Below are 27,393 nucleotides of genomic sequence, written 5' to 3' on the forward strand. Positions count from 1 at the left end.
ATGTCCAGCCATTTTTCAGAGTTTAAAAACTTATTGCAGGTCTTCAACCCTCCCTTCTGTTTGAGTAAGCCTACCTTGTGTGTAGCCAAGGTAACTAGCAGTGAGATTATGGATAGGATCCAGCCAGTGGGAAGATTGTGGGGGTAGAGCATTGGAAGGCAGCTATAGCCAGAAATGGAGATGGTGAGCTCTCTACTGTAGAAATTAAACTTCTGCATGTCATTGGAGATGGAAGAGAAATGAAGCCACCTCCAAAATGGGGAAGCAGTTCCAACAGCTGTAACATACAAATATAGTGTCACCCCCCCCCCCCCCCCCCCGTCCTCTTGACTCCTGTGGTGCTCCTCTGGGGCCTCCGACCCGGGCCTCCGCTTCGTCCGACTCGCTGGCAATCCCACACCCCACTCACTCCGGTGAGGCCGGATAGGCACCTCAAAGGGGGTTTCCATTAGGCTACCCTGGCCGCCTTCCCCCCCCCCCTTTCCTTGTGCTGGCTCTTGCAGTACCTTCCTGCGTGCCCTTTCTAAAAGCAGAAGAAAATCACAGCCGAACTCTGGCAAAGTCCACAATTTATTTCTCACAAAACAAAAACACCTTTCAGTCTGTGGCCGGTTTTCATCCTATCGGGCCTCTTCCTAGAAGGACAGTACACACCACACTTGCTTGCCCCCCCCCCCTTTTTTTAGCTCTGGTTCAGTCAATTCTTGCCCTTTTTCCTCAGGTCCAAAAAAGAAAAAAAAGGAACTAGTGTTCCCCTCCCCCGGTCCACAGGAAGGAAGCAATAGGGCTTAAGCAAAAACCTTTCCCTCTGCTGTGCCCCAAAGACACCTTACACCCCTCCTTAGTGCTAACCACACGAATCAATTTTCTCCAGGGCTCTCTGGCAGATGATCAAAAGCCCCGCGCTGTTCGAAACAGCGCTCTAAACTAGCGCTGGAACAGCGCGGGGCTTTACCGCACCGATGATCAGAGATAATGCATGCAAATTTAAGCAGCGCAATTATCTCTGAATCCTCCCGCACTTGTTTGACAGGTCTGGGCTGTCAAAATTCCAAACCTGTCAAACACAGGGGCTGGACGTCCATGGGTCCACCAGGCCCTGACTACCCCTGCCCCGAGCAACAGGGGCTGGAGGTCCGGCGGACCTCCGACCCCCCCAGGTTCAGGGAGGGCTGGAGATCCGGTGGGTCTCCAACCCCCCAAACCCCCAGAAATAGACTCCCTGGTGGTCCAGTGGCCGTGGCCACCGGTCAGTCGCCTGCCCGCCCGCCCCTCCTTCCCTCCCAGCGAGCGACAGGGGTGGGCGGACCTCCAGCCCACCCCCAACTCCCAGAGTTGTCTGCCGCCGAATCCCTGGTAAAAATAACCCCGAACCCCCTCCCGGCCCCCTACCTTAGTTGGAGGAGGGACGCAGCCTGCCTTCCTCCTCTTCCTTCGACGCCGCAAAATGGCGGCGATCCTGGGATGCGCTGAGCGGGGCTACATACCATATAAGGGAGTTTTTCCCTTATATGGTGTGTAGCCCCGCACATCCCAGGATGCACTGGGCAGGGCTGGGCGCCGCCATTTTACGAGCCTGGGAGTGGGTGTCTAAATGGCAGATGACGTTTAATGTGAGCAAGTGCAAAGTGATGCACGTGGGAAAGAAGAACCTGAATTATAGCTACGTCATGCAAGGTTCCACGTTAGGAGTCACAGACCAAGAAAGGGATCTAGGTGTCATCGTTGATGATACATTGAAGCCTTCTGCTTAGTGTGCTGCTGCGGCTAAGAAAGCAATTAGAATATTAGGTATTTTTAGGAAAGGAATGGAAAACAAAAATGAGGATGTTATAATGCCTTTGTATCGCTCCATGGTGCAACCGCACCTCGAATATTGTGTTCAATTCTGGTCGCCGCATCTCAAAAAAGATATAGTGGAATCAGAAAAGGTGCAGAGAAGGGCGACGAAAATGATAAAGGGGATGGGACGACTTCCCTATGAGGAAAGGCTAAAGCGGCTAGGGCTCTTCAGCTTGGAGAAACGGCGGCTGAGAGGAGATATGCTAGAGGTCTGTAAAATAATGAGTGGAGTTGAACGGGTAGATGTGAAACGTCTGTTTGTGCTTTCCAAAAATACTAGGACTAGGGGGCATGCGATGAAGCTACAATGTAGTAAATTTAAAATGAATCAGAGAAAAGTTTTCTTCACTCAACGTGTAATTAAACTCTGGAATGCGTTGCCAGAGAATGTGGTAAAGGTGGTTAGCTTAGGGGAGTTTAAAAAAGGTTTGGATGGCTTCTTAAAGGAAAAGTCCATAGACCATTATTAAATGGGCTTGGGGAAAATCCACTATTTCTGGGATAAGCAGTATAAAATGTTTTGTACATTTTTGGGATCTTGCAGGGTATTTGTGACCTGGATTGGCCACTGTTGGAAACAGGATGCTGGGCTTGATGGACCTTTGGTCTTTCCCAGTTTGGCAATACTTATGTACTTATGTAATGCCATTTATGCTAGCTGTAAGGAATTTTCCATGAAAAAAACTGCAGACAGCTCAAAATACAGCAGCCAGATTAATCTACAAGGCTACGAGATTCGAAAGTGCAGCCCCTTTGCTTATAAAGCTAAACTAGTTCCCAATCAAAGCCAGAATACCATTCAAACTATGTGCATTTGTTTGCAAAACTCTAAAGGGCTTAACCCCTGATTATATACAACCTTTAATTGATCTCCCCCTTCACAATGCTTTCTCTGGTTCAAGAGATTATCTAACCCTCCACTATCCCAGTTGTAAAAATGTGATATGCAAGTCAATCTACATGTTAAGATTCCCTTTGCCTCTGTACCAAATGGTGGAATTGACTCCTGAAATTCATCAGATGGGAACGTAATTATCTGATATCCTGGAAATGCCTTAAATCCTCTCTGTTTAAGCAATTTCTCACAGATGATCATAATTAATTTAATACGAGTAGAGGTGAATTTAATGAAGGTTAAGATCATGCTAAAAACGTTTTACTTCACACAGGCACTTAATCTTGCAGGTCAGGAGGATTACAGAGTCTATTAAGTTGCAGTTTTGTGTGAAGACAACAGTTTTGTATATGATTTGATTGGAGAGTATAGGTCTTCTCTGTCAATTTTAATGGCATTCTTTTCCATTCGATTTCATGATTTTATTGTAAATGTAAGCCACCGTGATCTCGAATGGCTTGGCAGTATATCAAGATCCTATATAATAATTCTCACCTCCAACAGGATGTGTCTGGCACCGTGCCTGCCGGAAGTGGTCTGCTAGGCAGGCATGCACTGACCTCAGTGACATCAGTGACAGACAATTTGGCAAAGCAAAACAATCTGAGTGCTGGCCATTAGGACACAGGGTTGATAGGAGAGTTTTAAAAGACTGAAGGAACCGAAAGTGTTAAATGGGAGGAGGGGAGGAGTTCTGAACGACTGAAAGACATGAACATTTGGGAAAGGAAAACAATCTGAATGCTGGCCATTAGGACACAGGGTAGATAGGAGAGTTTTAAAAGACTGAAGGAAACAAAAGTGTTAAACTGGAGAAGGGGGGGGGGGGGGAGTTGTGAATGACTGAAAGACATGCAAATTTGGGACAGGAAAACAATCTCAATGCTGGCCATTAGCACACAGGGTACATAGGAGAGTTTTAAAAGACTGAAGGAACCAAAAGTGTTCGGGGGGGGGGGGGGGGGGGGGGGCAAGTTCTGAATGAATGAATGAAAGAAATGAAAATTTACGAGAGGAACACAATCTGAATGCTGGGCATTTGTACACAGGGTAGATAGGACACTTTTTTTTTTTTTAAATGAAGGACGTGAAAGTATTACATCTTGGGGGAGTGGTGAGGAGGAAAGCGGTGCGGTATCCGGATACTGGGCGTTAGGGCCACGGGGGTACATAGACTTTTGAAAGCTTTAAGGAACCCAAAGTGTGGGAAGCAGGAGGAAAAGGAGGGGAGGGAACGGGGTGAGGGGTATTAGGAACAGGGGAGGGGGCCCTGTCACACACTCTCATTCTCACACACACACTGTCACACAGACAGTCTCACTCTGTCACACACCCGCACATTCACTCTGGCTCTCTCTCTCAAACATACACACTCCCAGGAAAACCTTGCTAGCGCCCATTTCATTCGTTCCAGAAATGGGCCTTTTTTACTAGTTTTATAATAAACATAAACATACTGGAAGTAGGATACTAGACATTATCAGTCTGACCCAGAACAGAATGGCAATTCTTATGTTCTTAAGGGCTAAATTATGCTCCAAATTGTACAATTATTCCAATTTCTCAGTTCCATTCTAACAGTTATTATCCATAGATGACTATAAAATTGTTATCTTTTTGCATCTAGCATTCGTATCTATACTACATAATGTAATACTCAGTCCTCATTTTCTTTATTACTACTTAATGTACACTATTCCACATCACTTTTTGTACTGTTAATTACAATAAGTTGTTAGTCACATTGAACCTGATCTATTGGGATAATGTGGGATATAAATGAAATGAAATAAATTAATAAATAAATAATTTGTATTATTTTCTGTACAAACATATATTGTAATATATAAATTACATTAACAAATTCAAACAACATCATCCACCTCTGACTGTGCTGGCACCTGTGGCAGGTCTGCTCACTTCTACAATGTTGATTTTTTTCACCAAATTTCTCTTTCACCTTCTTCCAGCATATCTACTCTTCTTGTTCATTGGTCAAGTTCACATTGACCTTGAGTCCATCCTTGGGTGGTGTGGACCATCATCTGAGAAAGGCCAACACAATTTATATATTTTTTTAAACTCCAGGGATACTTGTTCTAGTCCATCATTTTCAGCGTTCTACAGAGCATTCTAGAAAAGAAAGGAAAATGAATATTAAATTCAGACAGGAAAAATACAATAGAGATATATCCTAGTATAAACATTGCTGGATTTCTAGTAAACTATACAAATCACTATTAAATACCCAATTCAGCTTTCTTCTAAATGTTTGGCTTATTTTTAAGCCGGACATTATAGCTTGTCTATACAAAGGTAGGACAATCAAGGGAGTACTGTAGACAAATGATGCTTCCAACTAAATCAAGGGATTTGAAGCATGCAAAAGGAAGGGAAATGGGACTTGATATACTGCCTTTCTGAGTTTTTTTGCAACTACATTCAAAGTGGCTTACATATATTCAGGTACTTATTTTGTACCAGGGGCGATGGAGGGTTAAATGATTTGCCCAGAGTCAAAGGGAGCTGCAGTGGGAATCAAACTCAGTTCCCCAGGATCAAAGTCCACTGCACTAACCACTAGGCTACTCCTCCACTCCTATGCTCTACCTATATCGATGCTGGCCCCCAGTCTGCCTTTAACTCTGCCTCCAAGTCTATGCATGCATTTTCCCCAGGATTCTATGTATCACACTGAGATTTCTGTATGGAAATCGAAGTGTATTCCATAACAATGTGCATAACTTAATTAGTTAACATGCTAATCAGCACTAACTGGATGTTAATTATCAGCACTAATTGGAATTAGAATTTACATGCACTATTTGCTAAGCATATTCTGTAACATGGTGCACGTAAATTTTAAGTCGCATAGTTGAAAAGTGGGCGTAGTTATGGGCAGGTCATAGGCATTTCTAAAATCTATGCATGTAGTTCTATGCATGTAATTTAGGCGCTGGGATTTACACCAGGTTTTCGTTGGTGTAATTGCGCCTAAATTTTGTTGCATGGACCAGCGCTTGGCTTATTCTATAAATTTTATTACGACTTAATTAAAGCCTACTTTGTAGAATATGCTTCGATTCCCGCACAGACATCTCGGGGTGTGATATATAGAATTTAGCCCATTCTGCATAAAATTGTTTGTAGATTCGGCACAAACTAAAAAAAAAAAAAAAAAAGTCACCTTATAACAGCTGGTGCATTAGTTAACACTTACCGCTTTGGTGATAAACCACGGTTCACTTGCATGTGCAGCAACTCCCCTCTTCAATATCAAGTGATTTATAGTAGTAATGTATCAGAGGTCATCATTATCCCCTGATTCACCGGCGTGTGGGTGTGGCAACCACCACGTGCAGCCATCTGACAGCACGACGTGAAGGTCGCCACACGCATGCGCCAGTAGATCAGGTGCCCTCTGATTCTGCAGCTGGTGCTGGGCCGTGCATGTCAGTGTAAGTAACCCTTTCTGTAGCAGTACGAGCAGAGAGCAAGTGCGGCTGCGCTGAATTATTGAAGGGACGAGGAGGAGGTAGTTGGATATCTTGGAGGACTCGGGGTGCGTATTTGATCAGGCTCGTGCACACACGGATGCCCCGCTCCCGTGCAGCTCTTTGCTTTCATTGTGATACCCAGTCCAGCCACAGGTCCCGCCGCAGCTTTCCTTCTCCGGACTTGTTCGACATCCCGCCCTCCTCTGACGTAATTTTTCAATTCTTTAGCGTTCTGCCTTCCTCTGACGCAACTTCCTGTTTCCAGTAAGGCGGGACTCATCCGAGGGAATAGAGGTTCGGTTGTGTCAGAAGGGTCGGAGCAGAAGGAACGCTGAGGGATTGGTGGTGGGCGATTTCAGGTATGAGTTTGACGGTAGGTTGATGGAGGGCGGGGGGTGGTTGAGCGAGAGGTGCTGGATCGCGGGCAAGGAGGAGAGGGAGAGATATATATTGGACCGGGGATAGCGAAAAAGAGAGGGAAAGATGGCAGACCACGGGGAGGGGGGATCTGATCTGCCCCCCCCACTTTCCGAATGCATGTGAAAGAGGGGTACTCGGTGTGAGAATATGAGGGCAGCCGAATGCGTTGACTTGCTATCTCTGAGCCCGGACTGTAGTGGAGGTTGAACTGCTGATCCTTGCACAGAGCTGTCTGTGCCACAGTTGGAGAGCAAGGCAACGTCTGCGTTGACAACACAGAGCTAGTGTGCAGTGAGTGATTCTTGTACTAATGTGCAGCGCTGTTTTGTCTGAGCTGAGAGGCTGACATAATGTCTGTGCTGGAGGAGCAAGACAAAGGTCGTGCAATCATCAGGTCTGAACCTATTTGATGGTGTAAAGTAATTAAAAAACTAGGCAGTTTAGAGGCAGTTTCTTGAGGGACATCTCTAAGTTGCCTGTTCCAGTACTTTACATGGGACATCAGGCCTGTGCGAATTTGCTGAAGATGATCGCATTTTTAGGCCTGGATGCATGCTCATGCCCATTTTGAAGGAGCCCTGCTAGCACTCCTTTGTGTGCACTCAGGGAGGCAGAAACATTGTTTTCAGAGGAGGTCTTAATAGAGTGCGCAGAGTTATTTAGTCGCTGTGTAGAAGTTTTCTGCTCTTCCTGGCCACCAAGAGTGTCTTCTCCACCTCACAGTGACTGTGGAGGTGATTCAAGTTGACCTTTCCACAGTGCTTGTAGTCATTATCAGGCATGCCGAACGAATGTCAGAGTTCTGATCGTTCATCCACACTGGGATATGGCTGGAACCCCAGCTTTCTGTCTGCATCTGCAGGACCAAGAGTAAAATAATCAACTAACAGAGGAAAAACGTTCCCATCAGGAAAAGAAAAAGGTTATACTGCAGTTTGACAGGGTGGGAACTGAGGATACCTTTTTCAGGAAACTTAAACTGGGATCTTATGATGGAAGGAAGCCTAAGGTTGCTGGAAGATCCAGTAGTGCAAGTATAGCAATGCTATACAGAAAACAAAACATGCCAATACACAGTAATTGATAAATGGAGGGATAAGAAGAAGAGTGTCTTTGTGTTAGAGGCAAAGATAGAGACCTACCAGTATGTATTTTTAAATGCATGCACATTAACAAAGTTGAATTTAAATTTATACTGCGCTTATTATCGCTCAGTCTCTGAAATTTCTTTTTTAGATAAGATCACTGAAAGGGCAGTGCATTTTTTGGAATTTGTAGAGGTCCATGCTGTCTTGAATGCTAGGCAGTCTGGATTTTGTAGGAACCATAGTGCCGAGACAGTGCTGGTGTTGCTGGTGAGTGATATTAGGAGGAGTTGGGATAAAGGGAAAGATATACTCTTGGTATTGTTGGATTTTACTGCAGCATTTGATGCTATCAATCATAAGCTATTGCTGTCTAGACTGTCAGAAATTGGGTTTGGTGGTGTGGTATGGAGTTGGTTTGTGCCTTTTTTACAGGATACATGGCAGGTTGTCATCTGGAATGGACAGTGCTCAGGTGAAGCAGTTTTAGAGTATGGGTTACCGCAGGGATCGGTGTTCTCTGTTACTATTTAAGATTTACCTTAGTAAATATTATTTAGAAGGCAGGGACATCTCTGCACATGATGTACAACTGTGACTAGAGGTTGGTGAAGATCGGGAGTGCCATTAGAATGCTTGAATGAATGTTTGCTGAATATGTCCTTGTGGTTTAAAAAAGCAGAATTAAAACTGAACCTTGAAAAGACATATATGTGGTTCTATAGAAAAGGAAATGTTTTGTCAACTGTCAATAACTGATGCAGTTCCTCTAATTAAACAGCAGAAGGTAAAAAATGTAGGAGTATGGTTGGATGGTGGTTTAAGATTTGAAGAGCAAATATCATCTGTGGTTCGTTCTAGTTTTGCTAGTGTTCACCTTCTTAGACATTTTAGAGGTTTGCTGGAAAACAATGATCTGGCTCTATTAATCCATCCTTTTGTGACTATATGATCACAGTGCTCTATGTTGTGGATTACCAAAGTATCAACTGCAGCGTTTACAGTTGATACAGAATTCGGCTGCATATGCATATGAAGGCCCAAGGTCACATTACGCCTGTTTTTGCGTGAGCTGCATTGGACAATATCATATTAACTTCAGGGTTGTATGTTTGTTTTTTTATTGCTCTTAAGTTAGAAAGTTGATCCTATTTGAGTGAATGTTCGGAGATGTATGTAGCACATAGAAATGTATGATCTGGCACCCAGGAGTTGCTGAAGGTGTCACAAAGATCTAAGTTGAAAGCTACAGATGAGGATTGCCTTCGGTTGTAGGGACCCCCAAGTTGTGGAACAAAATTCCTTTGGAGTTGCGACAGCTAAGCCATTATGGAACTTTTAAGAAACAGTTAAAAACTTGGATTTTTATGACTAGTTTGTAATTGGAACATGGGAGGAGGTTAAATTTTTTTTGGTAGGTTTGTTGTAATGTGCTACTTTTTTATTCATTGTATCTTGCCTCGAGCTCTGTAGAGTGAGGCAAGTAATCAAATGTTTTAAAATAAGTAAGTTATAGAAAATTGGGGCCTGGATGATCTTCCCTATACCCCCAAGAGGAGGAGTACTTGAATAGTGTAATTTTTGAGGGCATGGATGGATTGTCAAGAGGAGGGAACCTACTAAGAGGTATTGGGACCACTTTGGTTGATATTTGGAGACTTAAACATCCATTGATCAGAAATTTCATGTGTTATTCTGGGTGGATGTGCTGGAGTGTTTGATGGATCAGATAGTATGGCTGGATCATGCTCCGGTACATTTTGACTTTAGAAAAAGAGATGTTTTGGGGGATGAGACCAAGGTTTGGTAGAGGAAATGGGAAAATTATTGGAGGTATATAGTGTTTAATGACGTAGGGGCATTGAATATGGCCAGTGTCTGGGATGTGTTAAAGGCAGTGGTACATGGTAAATTTATTGAATACAGGGCAAGTGTGAAAAAAAATAGTGTGCAAAATGACCATTTTGAAAGATGATCTATCAGGGCTAGCAAAAGTGCATAAGAAAATGAAGTGGAGGGACTAATTCATAAAATTGTGATGGCCAGGGAGAAATTAATGCCCTTTTCCCCCAAGAGATTGAGGGCCTGGTTTACTAAGGTGCGCTAGGGTTTATAAGCGCACTCTAACGCTAGACACACCCATATATTCCTATGGGTGTCTCTAGCGTTAGCGAGCTAATTTTTAGCCTCTAGTTTGGTTTCTTCATCAAGGTTCCAAAGCCATGTGTGGGTATCTGTCCGTTTCCCAAGCCAACGATTGGGCAGCTTATTCTAGGTTCCTAAGCCTAAAGTGGGTATCTTAAATGGTTCCCAAGTTGAAGTCCGTAATGTTTGTATGAACTGCCAAATTCCAACGATTGCTTATTTATTATTGAATTTATGAGCCACTTTCTTTAGTGTCACTTCTGGGCTTTGATACTGGCGGCCTGATGACGTAACTGATGGCACTGGAAGCACACAAATAAGATGTTGTGTTGGAACCCAACAAACATCTTTTCTTTCAGGCTAATAAAATGAATGAGCCGGGCCTGGTGGATGCATAAATGTTACCAATGCATCATTTTGTTCGATGGAAATTTCAACAACGTTGCCTACCCACCACTTATTGTCATAAATGCAGGCAACATAACAACCAGGCAATAGTTTGGCCAATTTTAAATTAGGATCAACGATATCGGAAATTTTGGCCACAAAGTTAATCGTGTCATTTGAAACTTTTCTAGGGCCTTATTTATATGCCAGTGATGAAAACCCAACCCTACTTTTTTAAGGGGTTTGAAACATGCTCTTTCTAATGAAAATGATTAAAAAGAGTTTCCAGAAGGTCTTTTTTTGTAAAAGTGGGCTAAAAATACCCTATTTTTGGCGTTTTTGCAAAAATCATCAACTTTACACTCAATTTGTGAACTAATGGAAAATATTAGGAGAATGAAATTTTATATTCGAAAACTTTGTGTTGATAAGTTGTTGTGTGAAAAATGTCACATTTATCACACCTTTAATTCCAGAGATATAAAAAGCCAGACTTTACAATTTTTTCGGACCAAGTTTGCTCCAAGTTTTCTTCATGGAAATCGCTTATGAACATTTTTTTTAATTATTTTGTTTAATAGAGCAGAAAAAAATTGTACAAGATGGCCAAGTTTTGTTTCTATCAACAAAATATTGCCGGAGATACAGTGTCTCCAAGTTGCCGAAATCTCAGAGTCATACCATACAAGGCTGCAGTATGGGGTCAAATAGATTACTATATCTCAGCAAGTGTTGCATTGGCGAACGTAAAACTTTACCAATGTGCATTGGGGACATGTATGAATGTTCACAGAAAATTTCATCGAAATCCGTGATGGTCGAGCAGGGCACTTCTCTGAAATCAGACCACTTGACATGGAATGACCCAGTTACTAATTTTATTCAGAATGTCTCCTTTTTGTCAAGAGTAGATACTATCAATAAATGTGTAAAATACTCCACCTTTTTTTCCTGTTTCAATTAAAACATTTTTTACATGCTAATAAAACGGTGTTTTTGAGGCAGTTGAATCTATTGGAAATGCTGGTTTTGAAAAGCAGATAGAGGAGTGGACTAATAGCTGCCAGAGTGGTCGCTTCTAAGTAGAAAGTCCCAGCTCCCACTATGATACTTGAATGTTTGAAAACATTTTATCAAATCAAGGAAATTGAGCGCTTTGCTCTGAGGGTTAAGGGTACACTGCTGGTGTGTTAGAAAACTTGAAACCCCTTTTTAATAATAATCTTTTCCAGTAGCTCTGGTTCTAGCATGCCTTGAAACTATTTAAGTATTAGAGGCTATGGATATTCGTGAGAGAGATTTGCATGCAGTAGAGGAAGTGCATGCAAATATCTCTCATGAATATACATTGTGGGTATCCCAAAAACCTGACTGGCTGGGGTGCCTCCAGGGCCTGGTTTGGGAACCACTGGACTATGGGGCTCATTTTCAAAGCACTTAAGACTTACAAAGTTCCACAGTAACCTATGGAACTTTGTAAGTCTAAGTGCTTTGAAAATATACCTCGTCACGCTACCTACCTTGGTTAGATAGATTGTATGTTTATATAGTCAGCTCATATACATAAAAATGTATGCATACAATCACACAGTATATGATAGAAATGTTGTTATGTTGTTGTTCCAGCCAATAAAAAGTCACAAAAAAACAAAACAAAAAAAAAAGACTATATGGGCTGAAAAAGTAAAACTGATGTCCATGTAGAAGAGAAGTTAAGAAAAATGATCCAGACAACACAGGGAAGCTTTTTTTTTTTTTTTTTTTAAACTTGTTGCACAAAAGATTGTTCCTTTCTTCCTTTATTTTAAATTAGGTTTAATTTTGTACTGATAAGGCCACAAAGTCTTGGATTTGGTCATGATTTGTGAAAAGGTTGAATAAAAGTCCATTTGGATATATACAGAAAAGATTAACAAAAAGTTGTAGGGATACGTTTTTTTTTTTTCACTTGACCATGTATGCACTTCATCAGATCAGTGCAGAATGAGATCTGCCTGAACTGAGGCCTGGAAAAATATTCCCCCAAAGGAGTCGCCTTCCATTTCCTCTGTCTGTGTTTGTGGAGATTTATTTTTGCCTTTAGCTTCTGACCCATTTCACTCATTTTGCATCTGTGAACTGTAAAGTTGCACTGCTGGCGAAGGAACGTTTTTTCAAAGCCTTACCACTGCATTAATAACCTTAGGAACAAACTACTGAAAGGGAACTTTAGAGCTACCTAGGAATCTTAAGATATTAAAAAGTAAAATGATAAAATATTTTGAAACAGGTGCAGAAGAACTTGATATGTACAGTGGTTTACACACACCTTACCAGAAATAGTCCTTTTTTTGTAGCTGAGAATTCTGCTTCTTGTTTTCTCATGCCTCTGAACACTTTACCCTTCCACCCACCCATTTTATTTATTTACTTTATAATTCCTGTACAGCTTTGAAATTAAAGGCCACCATTCAGTGCTAGAAAACTTTCCATGCGCTAGAGTGCCTAACATTTAGTGGCTGGTATATCTAGCTGGAGAGACATAGTAAATGACGGCAGATAAAGAGCTTTATGGTCCATCCAGGCTGCCCAACAAGATAAACTCATTTTATATGGTATGTGATACTTTATACCTGAATTTGATTTGTCCATGCCATTCTTAGTCCTAAGAAACAAGATGGCAAGCGATCCGCAAAATCCAACGTGGAGACAAACAAAGCAGATCAATCAGTGATATGGTTCAAAACTTTATTTTCAGAGATTCGCCCGACACAGACTGTGTTTCGCCCACAAGGGCTGCGTCAGGGGCTAATAGTCCAAGCAGGACATGAGATTGAAACGTAAAAAACCAGCAGCTGAGAGATGCGACCAGAGACTTACCCTGTGCATTGAGCTGATGTCCTCATCTTGATTGAGGAAAGCACCCTGCTGGTTTTTTACGTTTCAATCTCATGTCCTGCTTGGACTATTAGCCCCTGACGCAGCTCTTGTGGGCGAAACACAGTCTGTGTCGGGCGAATCTCTGAAAATAAAGTTTTGAACCATATCACTGATTGATCTGCTTTGTTTGTCTCCACATGCCATTCTTAGGGCACAGACTGTAGAAGTCTGCCCAGCACTGTTCTTGTACTAATTTCTGAAGCTAATGTCGAAACCCCTTAAAATTTACACTCCAGCCCATCCATATCTATTCAGTCACGATCAGGGCATAGACCGTAGAAGTCTGCCCAGCACCGGTTTTGATTCCCAGTTACCGGCGTCGCCACCTAATCTCCGCTAAGATTCCATTCCTTCTAAACAGGATTCGTTTTTGTTTATCCCACGCATGTTTGAATTCCATTACCGTTTTCATCTCCACCACTTCCCGTGGGAGGGCATTCCACATATCCACCACCCTCGCTGTGAAAAAAATACTTCCTGACATTACTCCTCAGTCTGCTCCCCTTCAACCTCAATTCATGTCCTCTAGTTTCTACCGCCTTCCCGTCTCCGAAAAAGGTCTGTTTGCGGATTAACACCTTTCAAATATTTGAACATCTTTATCATGTCACTCCTGTTTCTCCTTTCCTCCAAGGTGTACATGTTCAGGTCATAATTCAATTGTTTTCTCCTGCTGTCAGTGAGAGAGAAACATGGAGGCTATCAGGGCCCAGGGAGAGATGAGGTATCAGAGATCTTGCTAGCGGTTTGTATAGAACAGTGTTTCCCAAGTTTGTCCTGGAGTACCTCCTTGCTGGTTAGGTTTTCAGGATATCCACATTGAATGGAAATCTCTTTCATGCATATTCATTATGGATATACTGAAAATCTGACTGATAAAGGGGTATTCCAGGACTGACTTGGGAAACACTGGTATAGAATGATTTCCATCTCGTGTTTTCTTACAGGTTATACCTCTCCCTGTGCATTTTGGCATTTCAGGGGCTCGTGTTGTCTCAGTTGGAAAAATTGAGGTCATCCGATATGATTTCATCCAGATCTCTTTCACATTTGAATTTAAGTAGAGGAGTGTCGTAGCCGTGTTAGTCCACTCTTAAGGTTATCAATAGAAATCAAACAAAATATGCTTTGATGTCCCCATGCGTACCTCCTACCCACCCCCATCCTCCCACCCTGTCAGACTGTCATAGTAATGCTTGAATGTTTTCACTTATATACACTGTCAGCTAGCACATTTGCTTATTTCTGATCTGATGAAGAAGGACAACCTTCGAAAGCTAATCAAGAAATGTATTAAGTTATGTCCAATAAAAAAGGTATCATCTTATTTTCTTTTCCATGTTTTATTTTGTTTGATTTCTATTGATAACATTTGAATTTACAAATTGTTCAATACCCCGTTTTTGCAGATATTCTCTGGATGCCTCAACTCACAGCAGTTAAAATTATATCTTATCCTATATAATAGTTTGCACCTCCAACGTTCAACGTCTGGATGCCTGGGTTCGTAACACAATTCCCATTGGTCCGTCCTCACGTTGGAACGTGATGACGTCATAGGGCGGATCAATGAGAGGAAAGCGAAACTAGCACCAGCCAAAAAAAGAACGTTGGAGGTGATGATTGAATCGACGGAGAATCGCCCCCCCTCTCCTCCGACTTCCAGGGCCGCCCCCCTCCCCTGCGAGTTCCATGCCCCCCTGTCTTCGGAGTTCCAGACCCCCGCGCCTCCCTCCCTCTCTCTCTCTCTCTCAGTGGCAGCCCAACCTGTGTTGGCTGCTCCCTCCCACTCCCCTCCCCTGCGAGGTCCATGCCCCCCGCGCCTCCCTCTCTCTCAGTGGCCGCCCTCTTCTCGCTGTCCTGCGCCTGTCCCTTGCCTTCCTGCGTGCCGGCTGTAATTTAAAAGTTCTTATCTCGGTGTACACTGGCAGCAGTGAAAGTAGAGCATGCACGGTGCTTCAGCATGCCTTCCCTTCTGTCTCAGCTCTGCTTCTAGTCCTGCCCTTCCGCAAACAGGAAGTGAGGGTGGGACCAGAGGCAGAGCTGAGACAGAAGGGAAGGCATGGTGAAGCGCCGTGCATACTCTACTTTCACTGCTGGCGTACACCGAGGTAAGAACTTTAAAATTACAGCTGGCACGCAGGAAGGCGAGGGGCAGGCGCAGGACAGTGAAAAGAGGGCGGCCAATGCAGGTCGGGCTGCCACTGAGAGAGAGGGAGGGAGACGGGGGCATGGAACTCGCAGGGGTGGGAGGGAGGGAGCGGCCAACACAGGTCGGGCTGCCACAGAGAGAGGGAGGGAGGCGCGGGGGTGTGGAACTCCGAAGACAGGGGAGGGAGGGAGCAGCCAACGCAGGTCAGGCTGCCACTGAGAGAGAGGGAAGGAGGCGCGGGGGGGGGGGGGTGTGGAACTCCTAAGACGGGGGCATGGAACTCGCAGGGGGGGAGGGAGCGAGCGACCAACGCAGGTCGGGCTGCCACAGAGAGAGGGAGGGAGGCGCGGGGGTGTGGAACTCTGAAGACAGGGGGGCATGGAACTTGCAGGGGAGGGAGGGGGGCCTGAAACTCGGAGGGGAGGAGAGGGGGTCATGGAACTCAGAGCCGCCCCCCCCCCCCACACACACTCACTCACTCACTCTGTCTCACATACACTGTCTGACACACTCTCTGTCTATCACACTCTATCTCTGTGTCTCACACACACACTCTCTCTCTCTCTCACACACACACTCTCTCTCAAACATACACACTCCAAGGAAAACCTTGCTAGCGTCCGTTTCATTTGTGTCATTACTAGTAATACAATAATCAATGTCCAGTACATAATTTGAAAAGGTGGCCAGTCCTCTATAGCTTGTATGGCTCTCCTTGGTTTCTGTACTTATAATAGAGTGCATGTTTTTGCATTAAATTTTAAAATGCAAGATTTTTGACCCAAGTTTTAAATTTTTGTTCAAAAATTATTTACTAGATCATTCATAGTATTCTGTCCTCATTAAGGGGTATGTTTTTATTAAGGCGCATTAGCGTTTTTAATGCGCCTTTAAAGTTAAGGCATGTTAAATGCTAATTCGCCAATGCATTCCTATAGGCGCATTAGTGTTTAATGTGTGTTAAAAATGCTAACGTGTCTATAGCTCGCCATTGTAAACACATGCGTAAGTCTGGATTCAGTAAATGGTGCTCAAAATTTGGTTACAAAAAAATTGGTGCCCTTTATAGAATCAATGCTTAGTGCTGAGTCAAGCGCCTAACTTTAGGAGATAGGCTTGCGCCTGCTGAAACCTGGTGTAAATTCTGTCACTCGCCCTTTTGAGTTATGCACTAGTAGACTTATGTGCCATGCAACCAGATGAGTATGCAAAATTTTTTTTTTGACTTGAAAATGTTTATAATACAAACATAAACAAACCCATTCCCCCTGTATAGTATCGCTTAATGTCATAATCTATAAGACAACAAAATACTTAAGTACCTAAGTCACACATTCTATAGTATAGTATATTCCTCTCTTGAACGTACTAAACGAATAAATTGGATTAGAGCTGCTGCCCGCTTCACAAACCTGAAATGAGAAAAGACATTCCAGAAATCTATAAAGTAGAATTTGACTGATGCTAGTTCACAAAGGGTTCCCAAAGTTTTTCAAAGGCAGGTGCCTGCCCATTCTGGAGAGCTGTCAGCTTACTAAGGGGTACTTTTACAAAGGCGCACTAGTGTTTTTAGTACACTCTAAAAATAAGTGTGCGCTAAATGCTAGAGATGCCCCTATATTCCTATGAGCGTCTCTGGTGTTTAGCACGTGCTAATTGGCGCACGTTTGTAAAGATCCTGTTAAGTAGTAAGCATGCCATATTTTAGGTTTAATGCTACCAAAGGTGGGATGCTTTTAGTTGCTCAACAGCAAGCAACCTCTCCGCATAACTGCCAGAAAAGGCATCGCGGTACCTTTAGGTTTGAATGGCTAAACCTTGGGCCAGTTGGAGGTACAATATCCAGCAAAGCTGATGGAAGTAATTTTTCTTTTAAATTCCTCCCCTGGAATAAGCAATATTGGGCCTTTTAAAACAATCATGAGCTTTCAAAATATGTCAATGCTTTTTTTTAATACTTTGTCTACTATTGTGTGCTCTTCTTTCAAGTAGTGATTGTTCCTGATGGATAGCTCATGCTTTGCTAAATCTTTTCTTAATCCTGTGAGTACCCTCCTTTTTCTGACCTCTGTTATAAATCTTGCTTTCATTTCAAACTCCTCAAAATCAGAGCATTGGCGTTGTAACCTCAAACATAGACAGAAGGGTAAATTTTGCTTCAAGCTTTTATTGTGGAAGCTATCATAGTGGAGATAATTGTTTTTATCCATTGGTTTCCTATATATTGTACTGAGAAAACCATAATTGGCCTTTATGAAGATATCTAAGAAAGAAATCTCATTGGAATCATAATTCATTTTGAACTTAAGATTCTAATCCCTAGTGTTTAACCATTCAATATTGTCATTCCATAAGATGTAAATATCATCGGTGTATCTTTTGTACAGTCTAATTTTGGCTACAATTTTAATAGAGTATATTTCTACTTTTACTCTGGTCCGCATTGTTCTGTGGATTAGCTGTGTGTAGATCATAGCCTCTATTGTTCCAACTTCTTCAAAATTGGCAACATAGAAATTTGCGATATTGGGTGCCATAGAGGCACCCGTAGCTGTGCCCTTAATTTGTTGGAGGAACTTGTCTTGAAAACAAAAAATAGCTTTTTGTTAATGCAATGGTGACCAGTGTTAAAATGAAATGATTAGAAATTCTTCAGTGCGATGTATGCTGCCTGAGAAGTTTTTTTTTTCCAATGATGGTTAATGCCTCAATCTGGAATGTTGGTGTAAAATGATTTAATATCTAAAGTGATGAGTGTGATACCAGAAAGATCACTGTCAAAAGAGTGGAGAATATTAATCGTATGTACTGAATCACTCATGTACGATTTTATCTGTGGAACATATGGTCTGAGGAAATAATCAATGAAAACTGAGAGAGATTCAAGTACTGACCCATTCCTGGAGATGATTGGTCTCCTACGAGGGTCTGAGACAGATTTATGAATTTTTCAGTAGTATATAGGTGGTAGGGATGACTGGATATACAACTCTAAGAAAGGCTTTCTCTTTAGAAGTGATATAGCCCGCAAGAAATGCATGGTAACTACCTCATTGATCTCTTTACTCAGTTCCTTGGTTGAATCATTAGCTACACTTGCGTAGTATTCATTAACAAATATCTTGCTTGCTATTTCTCGAATATACATGGTTCTGTTCTTAACAATTATCCCTACTACCTTTATCAGCAGGCTTAATGACAATATTATAATTCTGCATTAATGTTTTGATAGCTAAATTTTCTTTTATTCTTAAATTATAAAATCTTGGATTTGTTTTGGAAGGCTGTTTGATGTCCTTACTCTGATGTTTTTGAACTTATATTTTTCAGTCATACTCACTCTGTGTGGCATTTACTCTCTATTAGTTATCTAATGTTTACATGGTTTAAACATAGCTTAATTAAATTAATATCATCTGGATTTTGAGTTTTTATATATTTTCTAATATGTATTGTATATTTATTGACATTTCTTTTTCGATGTATTACGTATACTTATGGAGGTTATGTATTTACATTTTTATATGTATTAAGGGGTTTGTTTCCATATTGGATGTTCTGTTATAGAATCATTGACAATCACGTGACACCTAGAGCAGAGGCAGCTTGTTCGGCTCCTTTGTTTCCCCATCAAAAACAGCTGTATACTTTTGCCAGATTGGGGTTTAAATTGTACCAGTGCTTAGCTGCTCCTGTGGGTTTTGTTGGGGTGCAACTTTGAAAAGTACTGTCTTTGCTATGGCATCAAAACAGTCTCAGAAAGATAAAGCAATGCTTTGGGGAGCATCAACCAAGATAGTGGCTCAAACAGCCCCATCAAGCCCTTCGGTAAGCTCATGTCTTAGGGTTGAGTGGTGGTGGAAGCTGCGCTTGACACAAAATTACAGCAATTGCAAAATAGAATGGAGGTTGCCCATGAATGCCTAGACAGTGTGGATTTGGAATTAGATTCCCAGCAACATCGAGTTGGGGCGTTGGAGAAAAAGGCCTAGTGTGCATGTCATGAGTGGATCAACTTAGACACACAGTCCAACAATTGGAACGCAAGGTGGACGAGATGGAGGGCAGAGCTTGTGAAAACTTTGGAGGTTTGAATCCTGCAATTTTTCAGTTTGGACTCTCAGTGGTTAATTACTCTCTTCTGCTCGATCCATGTTAACAGGTCTGTATAGACATTTTTGTCTGGGTTGGTCAATCTAAATCTATGAATCAGTGGAGACTCCTTTTCTTAGGCCAAGAGGTTATCTTTTCACTCTACCTGGCTTTGCCTTGAGGAACTACCTTGGAATTCCTTTTTCTTATGCAAAGGATTTTGATCTCCTATCTGACATATTCCATCTAAATTTAGGAGCGGAAAAGGAAAAAAACAGCTGTTCAGATTTTTAATGTCTGTCAGTCCTTCTTGATCTGTGATCTTCACAAATTTCTAATATCTCAGCAATTCTGGTCACTGCTATGATTTTCGTACCTTCGAATATCTCTTTCCAAAGGCCCGTATCCATCACACTTTACCTTCTGGGTCGACCACAATTGATTCTATTCCATATCCTCTGAAACCTTCAGAGATGCTTTCTGTCTTATTCAAGAATTTTGGTTCTTTCAAAGTACAGTAGTAGCTGACATCTTCAAGTTCTTCGGGAATTCCTTTTTCGATGCTATTTAGTCTCCATTTTCTGTTTCCTTCCCTTTTTTGAGTACTGCTGTGCTACATCCCATTTATCTGGACTGGTCTGGTATGGACGACAATGAAGGAAAAATTATGTCTCACCTGATTAATTTTCCTTTTGTCCTATCAGACTAGTCCAGAATCTTTCCCTTGTTGAATTTAATTCTGTTAGGTGGTGTTTATTTATCCTGTGTTTGCTTCCAGGATACACCACTTCAGTTTTCTAGAATCCTTAATTTATCCCTTATCACAAAGCTCCTGACTTAAGGAAATACCTACATGTTAGTGCAGCAAGCTTTGATCCTGGTGAACTGGGTTCGATTCCCACTGCAACTTCTTGTGACTCTGGACAAGTCACTTAACCCTCCATTGCCCTAGGTACAAATTTAAATACTGGTATATAATATGTAAACTGCTTTAATTGTAACCACAATCAGCACCACTGCTTGACTATTAGACATACTGACCATTCTGTGGCTGCTTCTCGGACTCCTTCTACTGGTGGATGGATGGCTATAACCCACTTGCCTGGACTGTTCTGGTAGGACTAAAGGAAAGAAAATTATGGAAAGACATTAATTTTTCCTTGGCTTTTATGAAGGCTCATTTAACAAGTAGTTTCAGCTTCATTTGTAGAAAATTTGAGCATCTGTGGAGCAAACTATTAAGACAGGCATGTGGAGCTTGATTTGTATTTGTATGAGATATTACAAAATAAGTGGGTTTATCTGATGCAGTACTTCGGACTGTAGTGTACCTTAGTAAGGCGCTGCTTCGGTAAATCCCTGTGGTAAAGGCTGAAAGGAGAAAGCCATTTTGTCTTCCTGTTATTTCCTTTTGAGAAGAATTGCAAGAACAAGTTGTTTGCCCCAAGGTAGTATTTTTCAGAATGTGTCTGAGTGCTTTAATGATTATAAGTCCTGAATGAACTTGCTTTAAAATTACAGACTAGTCGGACTTGATCACAGAGGTACTGTCAGTTTTCCACAGCAACCAGCTAGAATAAAATGTAAGATAAATTGAGAAGAAATACCAGAGTTTGTGCTTTTGATGTCTTTTGTAGGCTGAGATGATATGGAGGTAATACTTAGACCTGTTTCAATGTGTCAGTATGACATAGAACAGTTTTAACTTTATTATTAGCTCAAACATAGACCCCAATCCATTTGATAGTCACGTTCATCTCTTTTACATTTTTAAAATTTTAATTTGACATAATGAGTGTTTAAACTTAGCAGTAGTTTCTTTCTTTTCATTCAGATATTTGGTGTAATCATCCAGAGAAAATTTTTTGCAAAGATCAGCTTCCGTCTCCTCCACTAGGAGATTCCCCACTAGGAGAATCATCAGATCTCGACTGCAGTGGTTTAAGATGGGTATCCATTTATCCATAAAACCGTTATTGGAGATAAAAGTTTTAGGCTCTTTAATTATTTGCAAACCACGCGGAATCAAGCTGATCATATTTCTGAACCTTATACATGTGTTGGTAAGGTTTCTTATTGCATTGTAACTTCTGGGCCTTTGGTGCCTTTTTGTCCCAGGGTTTGTTCTTTCAGTGCATGAAGCCTATATTCTGCAAAGGTCTCCTTAGCATATGCAGTCTTCTGCCTATCTCTCTCAATGATGGTTGAAGGTTTCTGAGTCCTTGCAAGCTTCTTAGCCTCCTGCATTTTGGATTCTGTGGGTGAAGAGAGACGTTTTGAACCTGTCTCCTGAGGCATGTTCTTTGGCTCCTTCATGTTCCCCTCATTGTGAATCAGCTTGGCATCAGCTACACTAGCTTATGTTTTTCTGTGGGTGTTGAGGAAGGTGAGATTATGGTTGATAAGGCTTTTTGCCCAAGGAGGACTTAATTATGGTCTGAGGCTCTGAATGTTGAGTTCTGAGTCAGGAAAACCCCTCAGACTCTACTCCTGGGATGGCTAGCACACTGGAAGCTGCCTAAAGCATTCCCTGTACATGAAATTATGTACATGCTCATTTCGACTTAGTGGACCACCCTAGATGCCAGCCTCAAGGTAGCCTGGGTCACGACTTGGCCTTTCTTCTATTGCTCAGAATGAGCTTGGGAGGCTTAAAAAGAAAAAAAAAAAAAAAACTCCACCCTGCCGGTGGAGGGTGGAATGGCCTTAAAGGATGTGCAGGATGAGACATTGGGGTCGTCTTGACATGCTCCTGTCCCTGACCTAACTTTCTGCTCTGCTGGCCATGGTCGCACAGCGTGGTCGAGCCTAATGGTTGCTCCCAGATCACAGTCTCAGGACTGGTTGAACTCCGAGCTTGGCTCCACAGCCCCAAGTTGCACTTCTTAGTGCCTCTGTGTGCGGCTTTGGCTCGGTCCTGCAGTGCCTTGCCTGAGGGGTGCGGGTCTCAAGCCCCCCTCCCAGCCCTCTTGCCTGTTCACCCTGTGTGGGTGTATTCCCCACAGGCTCCTCCTGCAGTTCCCAGGCTTTCCAAAGTGCTCCCTTTGTCAGCACGTATACCAAATAATAATGATAATACTAATAATAATTAATTCAATTGACTTGGCTAGCTTCATGCCCTTTGTCAGGGGCAAATGCTATTGTAATGTACTCAGTAGGGAATTTCCCTCTAGGCGCACCCAGAGGGCCAGGGACAGCAGAGATGCTGGAGCCCAGAGCCTAGATAGGTTGGGGGCCAGTGTGCATCTACCATGGGGTAGTGTATGCTGAGAGCACACACTGCTTGGCCTTCAGAGCCTCGTGGAATTTTTTTTTTGGGATTACTGTGTATTTGTTACTTGCTCTGCAGTGGTAGTATTTTTTTTTTGAACTGTTTCTTGCATTCCTTCCCCAGCAGCCTCTGTCTGATAAACACTTTTTTTTTTTTTTTAAAGGGAATTAAGAGAGACACAAGGGAGGAGTGCAGCTGATCGATTCTGTCCTTTCTCAGGGTCTGGGGAAGCCGAAGAGAGAAATTCCTGGGAAAGCCTGGCATACTGGATCTGGATGAGTGCAGGGTGGGAAGGTTCTTGGTGTTATGCACCCCCTTCCAATGGTCTGCATAGATCTCCATCGGCAGGAACCGCAGCCATGTTGAATGCTGGCCATATGTAGATAGGGTTGGAGGGGGTACTTTTTTCCTGAGGGGCAGTGTCTTCAGAGGTGCCTGGTGGATAAGCAGCTGGGGGGGGGGGGGGGCAGTTTGGATCGGGGCCGCCATCCTTGCTAGAGTTCTAGATGATGAGGGAGATAATCGGTTGGTTTGTCTCCAGAGGGCGTTGGCTGCAGTACATCAGATGGAGTGTGTAGCAAGTGTGTGTGTGTGGAGGGGGGGGGCTCTGCTTTTCTTACCTCTCCCCATCTCCTGCTTCACTTTCTTTTGTCATTGTTTTTTTTTTTTTTTTTTTTTTTAATAATTTCAATTTCAAATAGTAGAGAGGTGTGGTAGCCGTGTTAGTCTACTCTTAAAGGTTATCAATAAAAATAAAACAAAATAAAACATGGAAAAGAAAATAAGATGATACTTTTTTTATTGGACATAATACATTTCTTGATTAGCTTTCGAAGGTTGCCCTTCTTTGTCAGATCAGAAATAAGCAAATGTATTAGTTGATATTATATATAAGTGAAGCTTCAAAGCATTTCAATGACAGTCTAGCAAGGTGGGGGTGAGTAGGAGGTATGCATGGGTACATCAAAGCATTTCAAATAGCAAACTAACCCCCCTGTTTACTAAGCCGTGCTAAGTGAATTGCCTGTGTCGGCATTGCTGCGTAGCAGCCGCTAATACGGCTTAGTAAACAGGGAGGTAAGTAAACACTTGGCAGTTAAACTGCTCATGGGCAAATAAACTATATAAAAGGAAACTAGGAAGATAACAGAAATAGAATTGCTGTAAGCTGAGCAGTTCCCTATTAAGAGAGGTTTAGTCAGCCCGATTTCAGGAATTATATTTCATACACCTCCCTTAAAATTCATGCTGTTAGTTTCTTGTCATCTTCCTCCTGCCCCCTTTCCTTGTCTTTGACCCTGGTGGATTAGACCCATCTCAACTCTTCTATTTCATTGGCCTTCTTGTTCTCGCCTACCATCATAACAGGTGAAAACTGATAACCCATGTTTTGGCCAACGAAGGTATTTTTCTTTTAAGTTGCGATAGCTTGATTTATTTTTGGGAGACTAATCTGGAGGAGATGTGCACCTGATCTTCCAAAAACATAGTCCCCATGAACTTACAGGAAATCCAGTAATTTATTTTTTTGTCTGCGGACCATTGCAGTTTGGAATACTCTGTTAAAGCATTTCCCTGTCCTTAGGTATGTGTTGAGTTGAAATATGACCATTATTAAACTGTGTGTGTCATTAACTTCTGCTGTTAATATTTTGAGTGACCCTTCTGTATAAAAGGTGACTTAGAAACCAATAAATGTATGTGTTATAGCAGAATTTAACAGTTGTAAATGCCATGCAGTGTTAGGAGTTCTGACCAGTTTGCTACTGCAAATCCTCAATAGGGCAGAAGCTTGTTAATAATAAAGGACCACAGAACTGAAGATACTTTAAATTGTACATACATCCTGTATTATTTATTTGGTGTAGAGAATCTCTACACCAAATACATAATTGATTTATTGATTTGTTATAATTGATCTATTGATTTATGTTTTTCTTCTTAATACTAGGACTGGGATTATCATTCCTGTGGTGGATGACTCCTAATCTGACTGTGGGCCTTCATCGGGAAGATAGATGGCGCATCAAACGCCTGGCTGATACGGCTGTGTGTGTATTTGTATATCTACGTATAGCTATGCACACTTCATCACACATTCTGGAGGATCTCACAACTGATGAGTAGTAGTTCAGGATGGAGATGGACATGCACGACTGCCCTGCTTTCCAAAGCTTTAAGAGAGACGCGTGCTGATTGTCTGCCATGTGTGCAGCTTTCATGGCTGGGAAAGATTTGCAAGACATCTTAAAAAAGAACCCAGTAAAGGCTGAGCCCTGAGCCTCGGGAAACCTGTTTCACGAGCTGGGAGATGAATGGACAAAAGGGTGGGAGGCATGCACAACGCTGTGGCAAAATCTGTGTTCTTGGCATTTTGAAAGAAAAGAAGCTTAACTTGCTAATAATTTTTCTCTCCCTACCTGCTTACTTGCTTTATTTCTCCCCCTTGCTTCTTTTTTTGGGCTCAATAAATAGCTATGCAGCATCTTTTGGTGTTTGATAATCTGCAGTGATTAGTATGGTGCTGGCTTAGGGAAACTGCTTTGAAACTGAAAGTCTGACCATTGATTAGATCAGTCTTGCTGTAGCAAAAAATTCAGTTGCGTGATTTCTGCTCACACCCTTTTCCACCTCGCCCACTTAATATATTGTAAATACTGTTAAAGCAACAACAACAAAAAATTGAGCCAGTGTATGCTCAAATTAAAGTGCTGTGCTTAAACCTTGTACATGGTATCTATGGGCAGGTACAGACCCCATGAAGAGCTCCTGTAGATATTTTGGGTCAAGGAGCCACCCTTTATGAAAACAGGAAAAAGTGTCAGAAACCAGAGAGAAGCTGTATGTATAAGCAGAGAATATTGCCTGGTTTTCTACCTCTGTTCCTTTCCTTGTAGTCATTGTTCTCCCGTAGTTGAACCCCACCTTTTCTCCTTTTCTCTCGTTGAAGCCTTGGAAATTTATGGCTGAGTGGATGATTATGCTGCATTCTTATGTTTGGATTTTTCTTTGCAGCTGGAATAAAATAAACAGAAACCTTTCTTCCCTTAGTCCTGCATAAGCGTCTTAATTGTAGGAGACTTGTGTGAAAAAGAAGAGGCCTCAATTAGATTCCAAAAAGCAAAAGGTTCTGCATTAAATACAATAAATATATAAATTCTCTAGAGCTTTTGGGCATTTATGAGCTTGAATCCAGAAGCAGACAATGAGAGGGTGAGTAATTGGGCAGGACTGTTCCAACTTCTAACTGCAAAGTGTATTGTGGTATGGAGTCCAGGGGCCTGGGCGTGATCTGATTTGGGAAGGGAGGTGTCTTGCATGGTTTATTGCTTTCCCCCACCCCCCCTCCCTTTTTGGAAATCTTTTTATGCTGCAGCAGCAGGAATCTGCCAGACCTGAGTTTTCATTTGTTGTTCATTTTGATCTAAGGGTACAATGTTGTTGATAAACTGACTACAAATGAACTTCTGAAGAAAATCAGACTAAATTCTCAAAGCCTTAAATTACTTGAAAAGTTGTACCTGATAGTCTCCTCCCCACTTTTATTTTTGGTCTGGAATCTCGGGTGGTATAAACATTCTGCATCCCAATAAATTCTGATATGTGGCATCAAATGAATAAATCAAAAATAAATGGAACCTGAATTTTTCAGCGCTAGACTTTTTTCTTCCTTTCTATTTTTATTTTAAACAACACTGTTGTCATCTTTTTACAAAGAAGGATTTTTTACGCTATGCATTTACTGGATGTGTACAAACGTTAACCTCTGATCTCTTCTTGGTATGTTTTATCAATTATTACATCTTCCCTGCACTTGGTGGTGTATTTTTATTTTGTACTCCTTTGAGGAGACAGAGCAAAAGAAAGCAAAACCAAGAGCCAGAGAGAAATTTAAAGCATGTATGCTGCTGTGGAGCATGGGCCCGTGCTCTGCAGCGATTCCAATATTTTGTGCCTGTCTTGGAAAGGCAGAGTTCCCAAAAGCGAAAAAGAGAAGCCGGTATGCAGGAGGCGGTATTATGAGGAAGGCTGGCTGGCTACAGGAAACGGGAGAGGAGTCGTAGGAGTGACTTTCACCTCCAGCCACTGCAGAAGAGATCGGAACACACCTCAGAGGACCAACTTTAATCTCCGTGGCCACAACAGTGAGGTGAGTGCAGACAAGTTTGTGTTACTGTTTCTTGTACTGCTTGAGCACAATTCCAAGACAGGGCACTTGATTGATACGTTTGAAGATCCCAGTAAATGGGTTTGTTAAGGTTTTGCCAGTGAGGCTTTGGAGTGCTGTTCAGAATGTATTACTACTCTTAATCTATTTGTATTTATCTATTTATAGTCTCATTTGGTTCCTCACCTAACCATTCAAAGAACTCAGTACAAATAAGATAAAGCAGTAACATTCATGAAGTCATACACAATCAGTATAAATTACCCAAGGCTAATAAGAATCACGTAAGATCAAGACTATTTATCAAGAATTACTTAGCTTTCACTTAAACTTTTTTATTTTTTGGTGGTAAAGAAGAAATATGAGCTGGCTACAATGGTTATCTAAAAGGTGGGTTTTTTTTTTTTTAAGTAATATAGAGGTGTATTTTCAAAGCACTTAGACTTACAAAGTTACATAGTAACCTATGGAGCTTTGTTAAGTCTAAGTGCTTTGAAAATGAGCCCCATAGTAACATAGC

At 42.0% G+C, this 27,393-nt stretch overlaps 1 protein-coding gene across 4 annotated transcripts in view; it reads left to right on the top strand.

The window, feature by feature from the left end:
* Positions 1 to 6,143: 6,143 nt before the first annotated feature.
* Positions 6,144 to 27,393, top strand: part of TULP4 (TUB like protein 4) — a 226,044-nt gene continuing 204,794 nt past the window's right edge. For 2 of the 4 annotated variants that reach the window (XM_030198411.1, XM_030198415.1), the window contains exons 1-2: positions 6,510 to 6,593; positions 24,657 to 26,855. In XM_030198411.1, the coding sequence (XP_030054271.1) occupies positions 26,604 to 26,855 (252 nt within the window). In that variant the 5' untranslated portion in view covers positions 6,510 to 6,593; positions 24,657 to 26,603. Of the gene's footprint in view, positions 6,196 to 6,220; positions 6,300 to 6,509; positions 6,594 to 24,656; positions 26,856 to 27,393 lie in introns of those variants that run through there. The other 2 variants (XM_030198414.1, XM_030198412.1) reach the window with 2 other exon arrangements.

Source organism: Microcaecilia unicolor, chromosome 3 (assembly GCF_901765095.1).
Source record: "Microcaecilia unicolor chromosome 3, aMicUni1.1, whole genome shotgun sequence".
Taxonomy (NCBI): domain Eukaryota; kingdom Metazoa; phylum Chordata; class Amphibia; order Gymnophiona; family Siphonopidae; genus Microcaecilia; species Microcaecilia unicolor.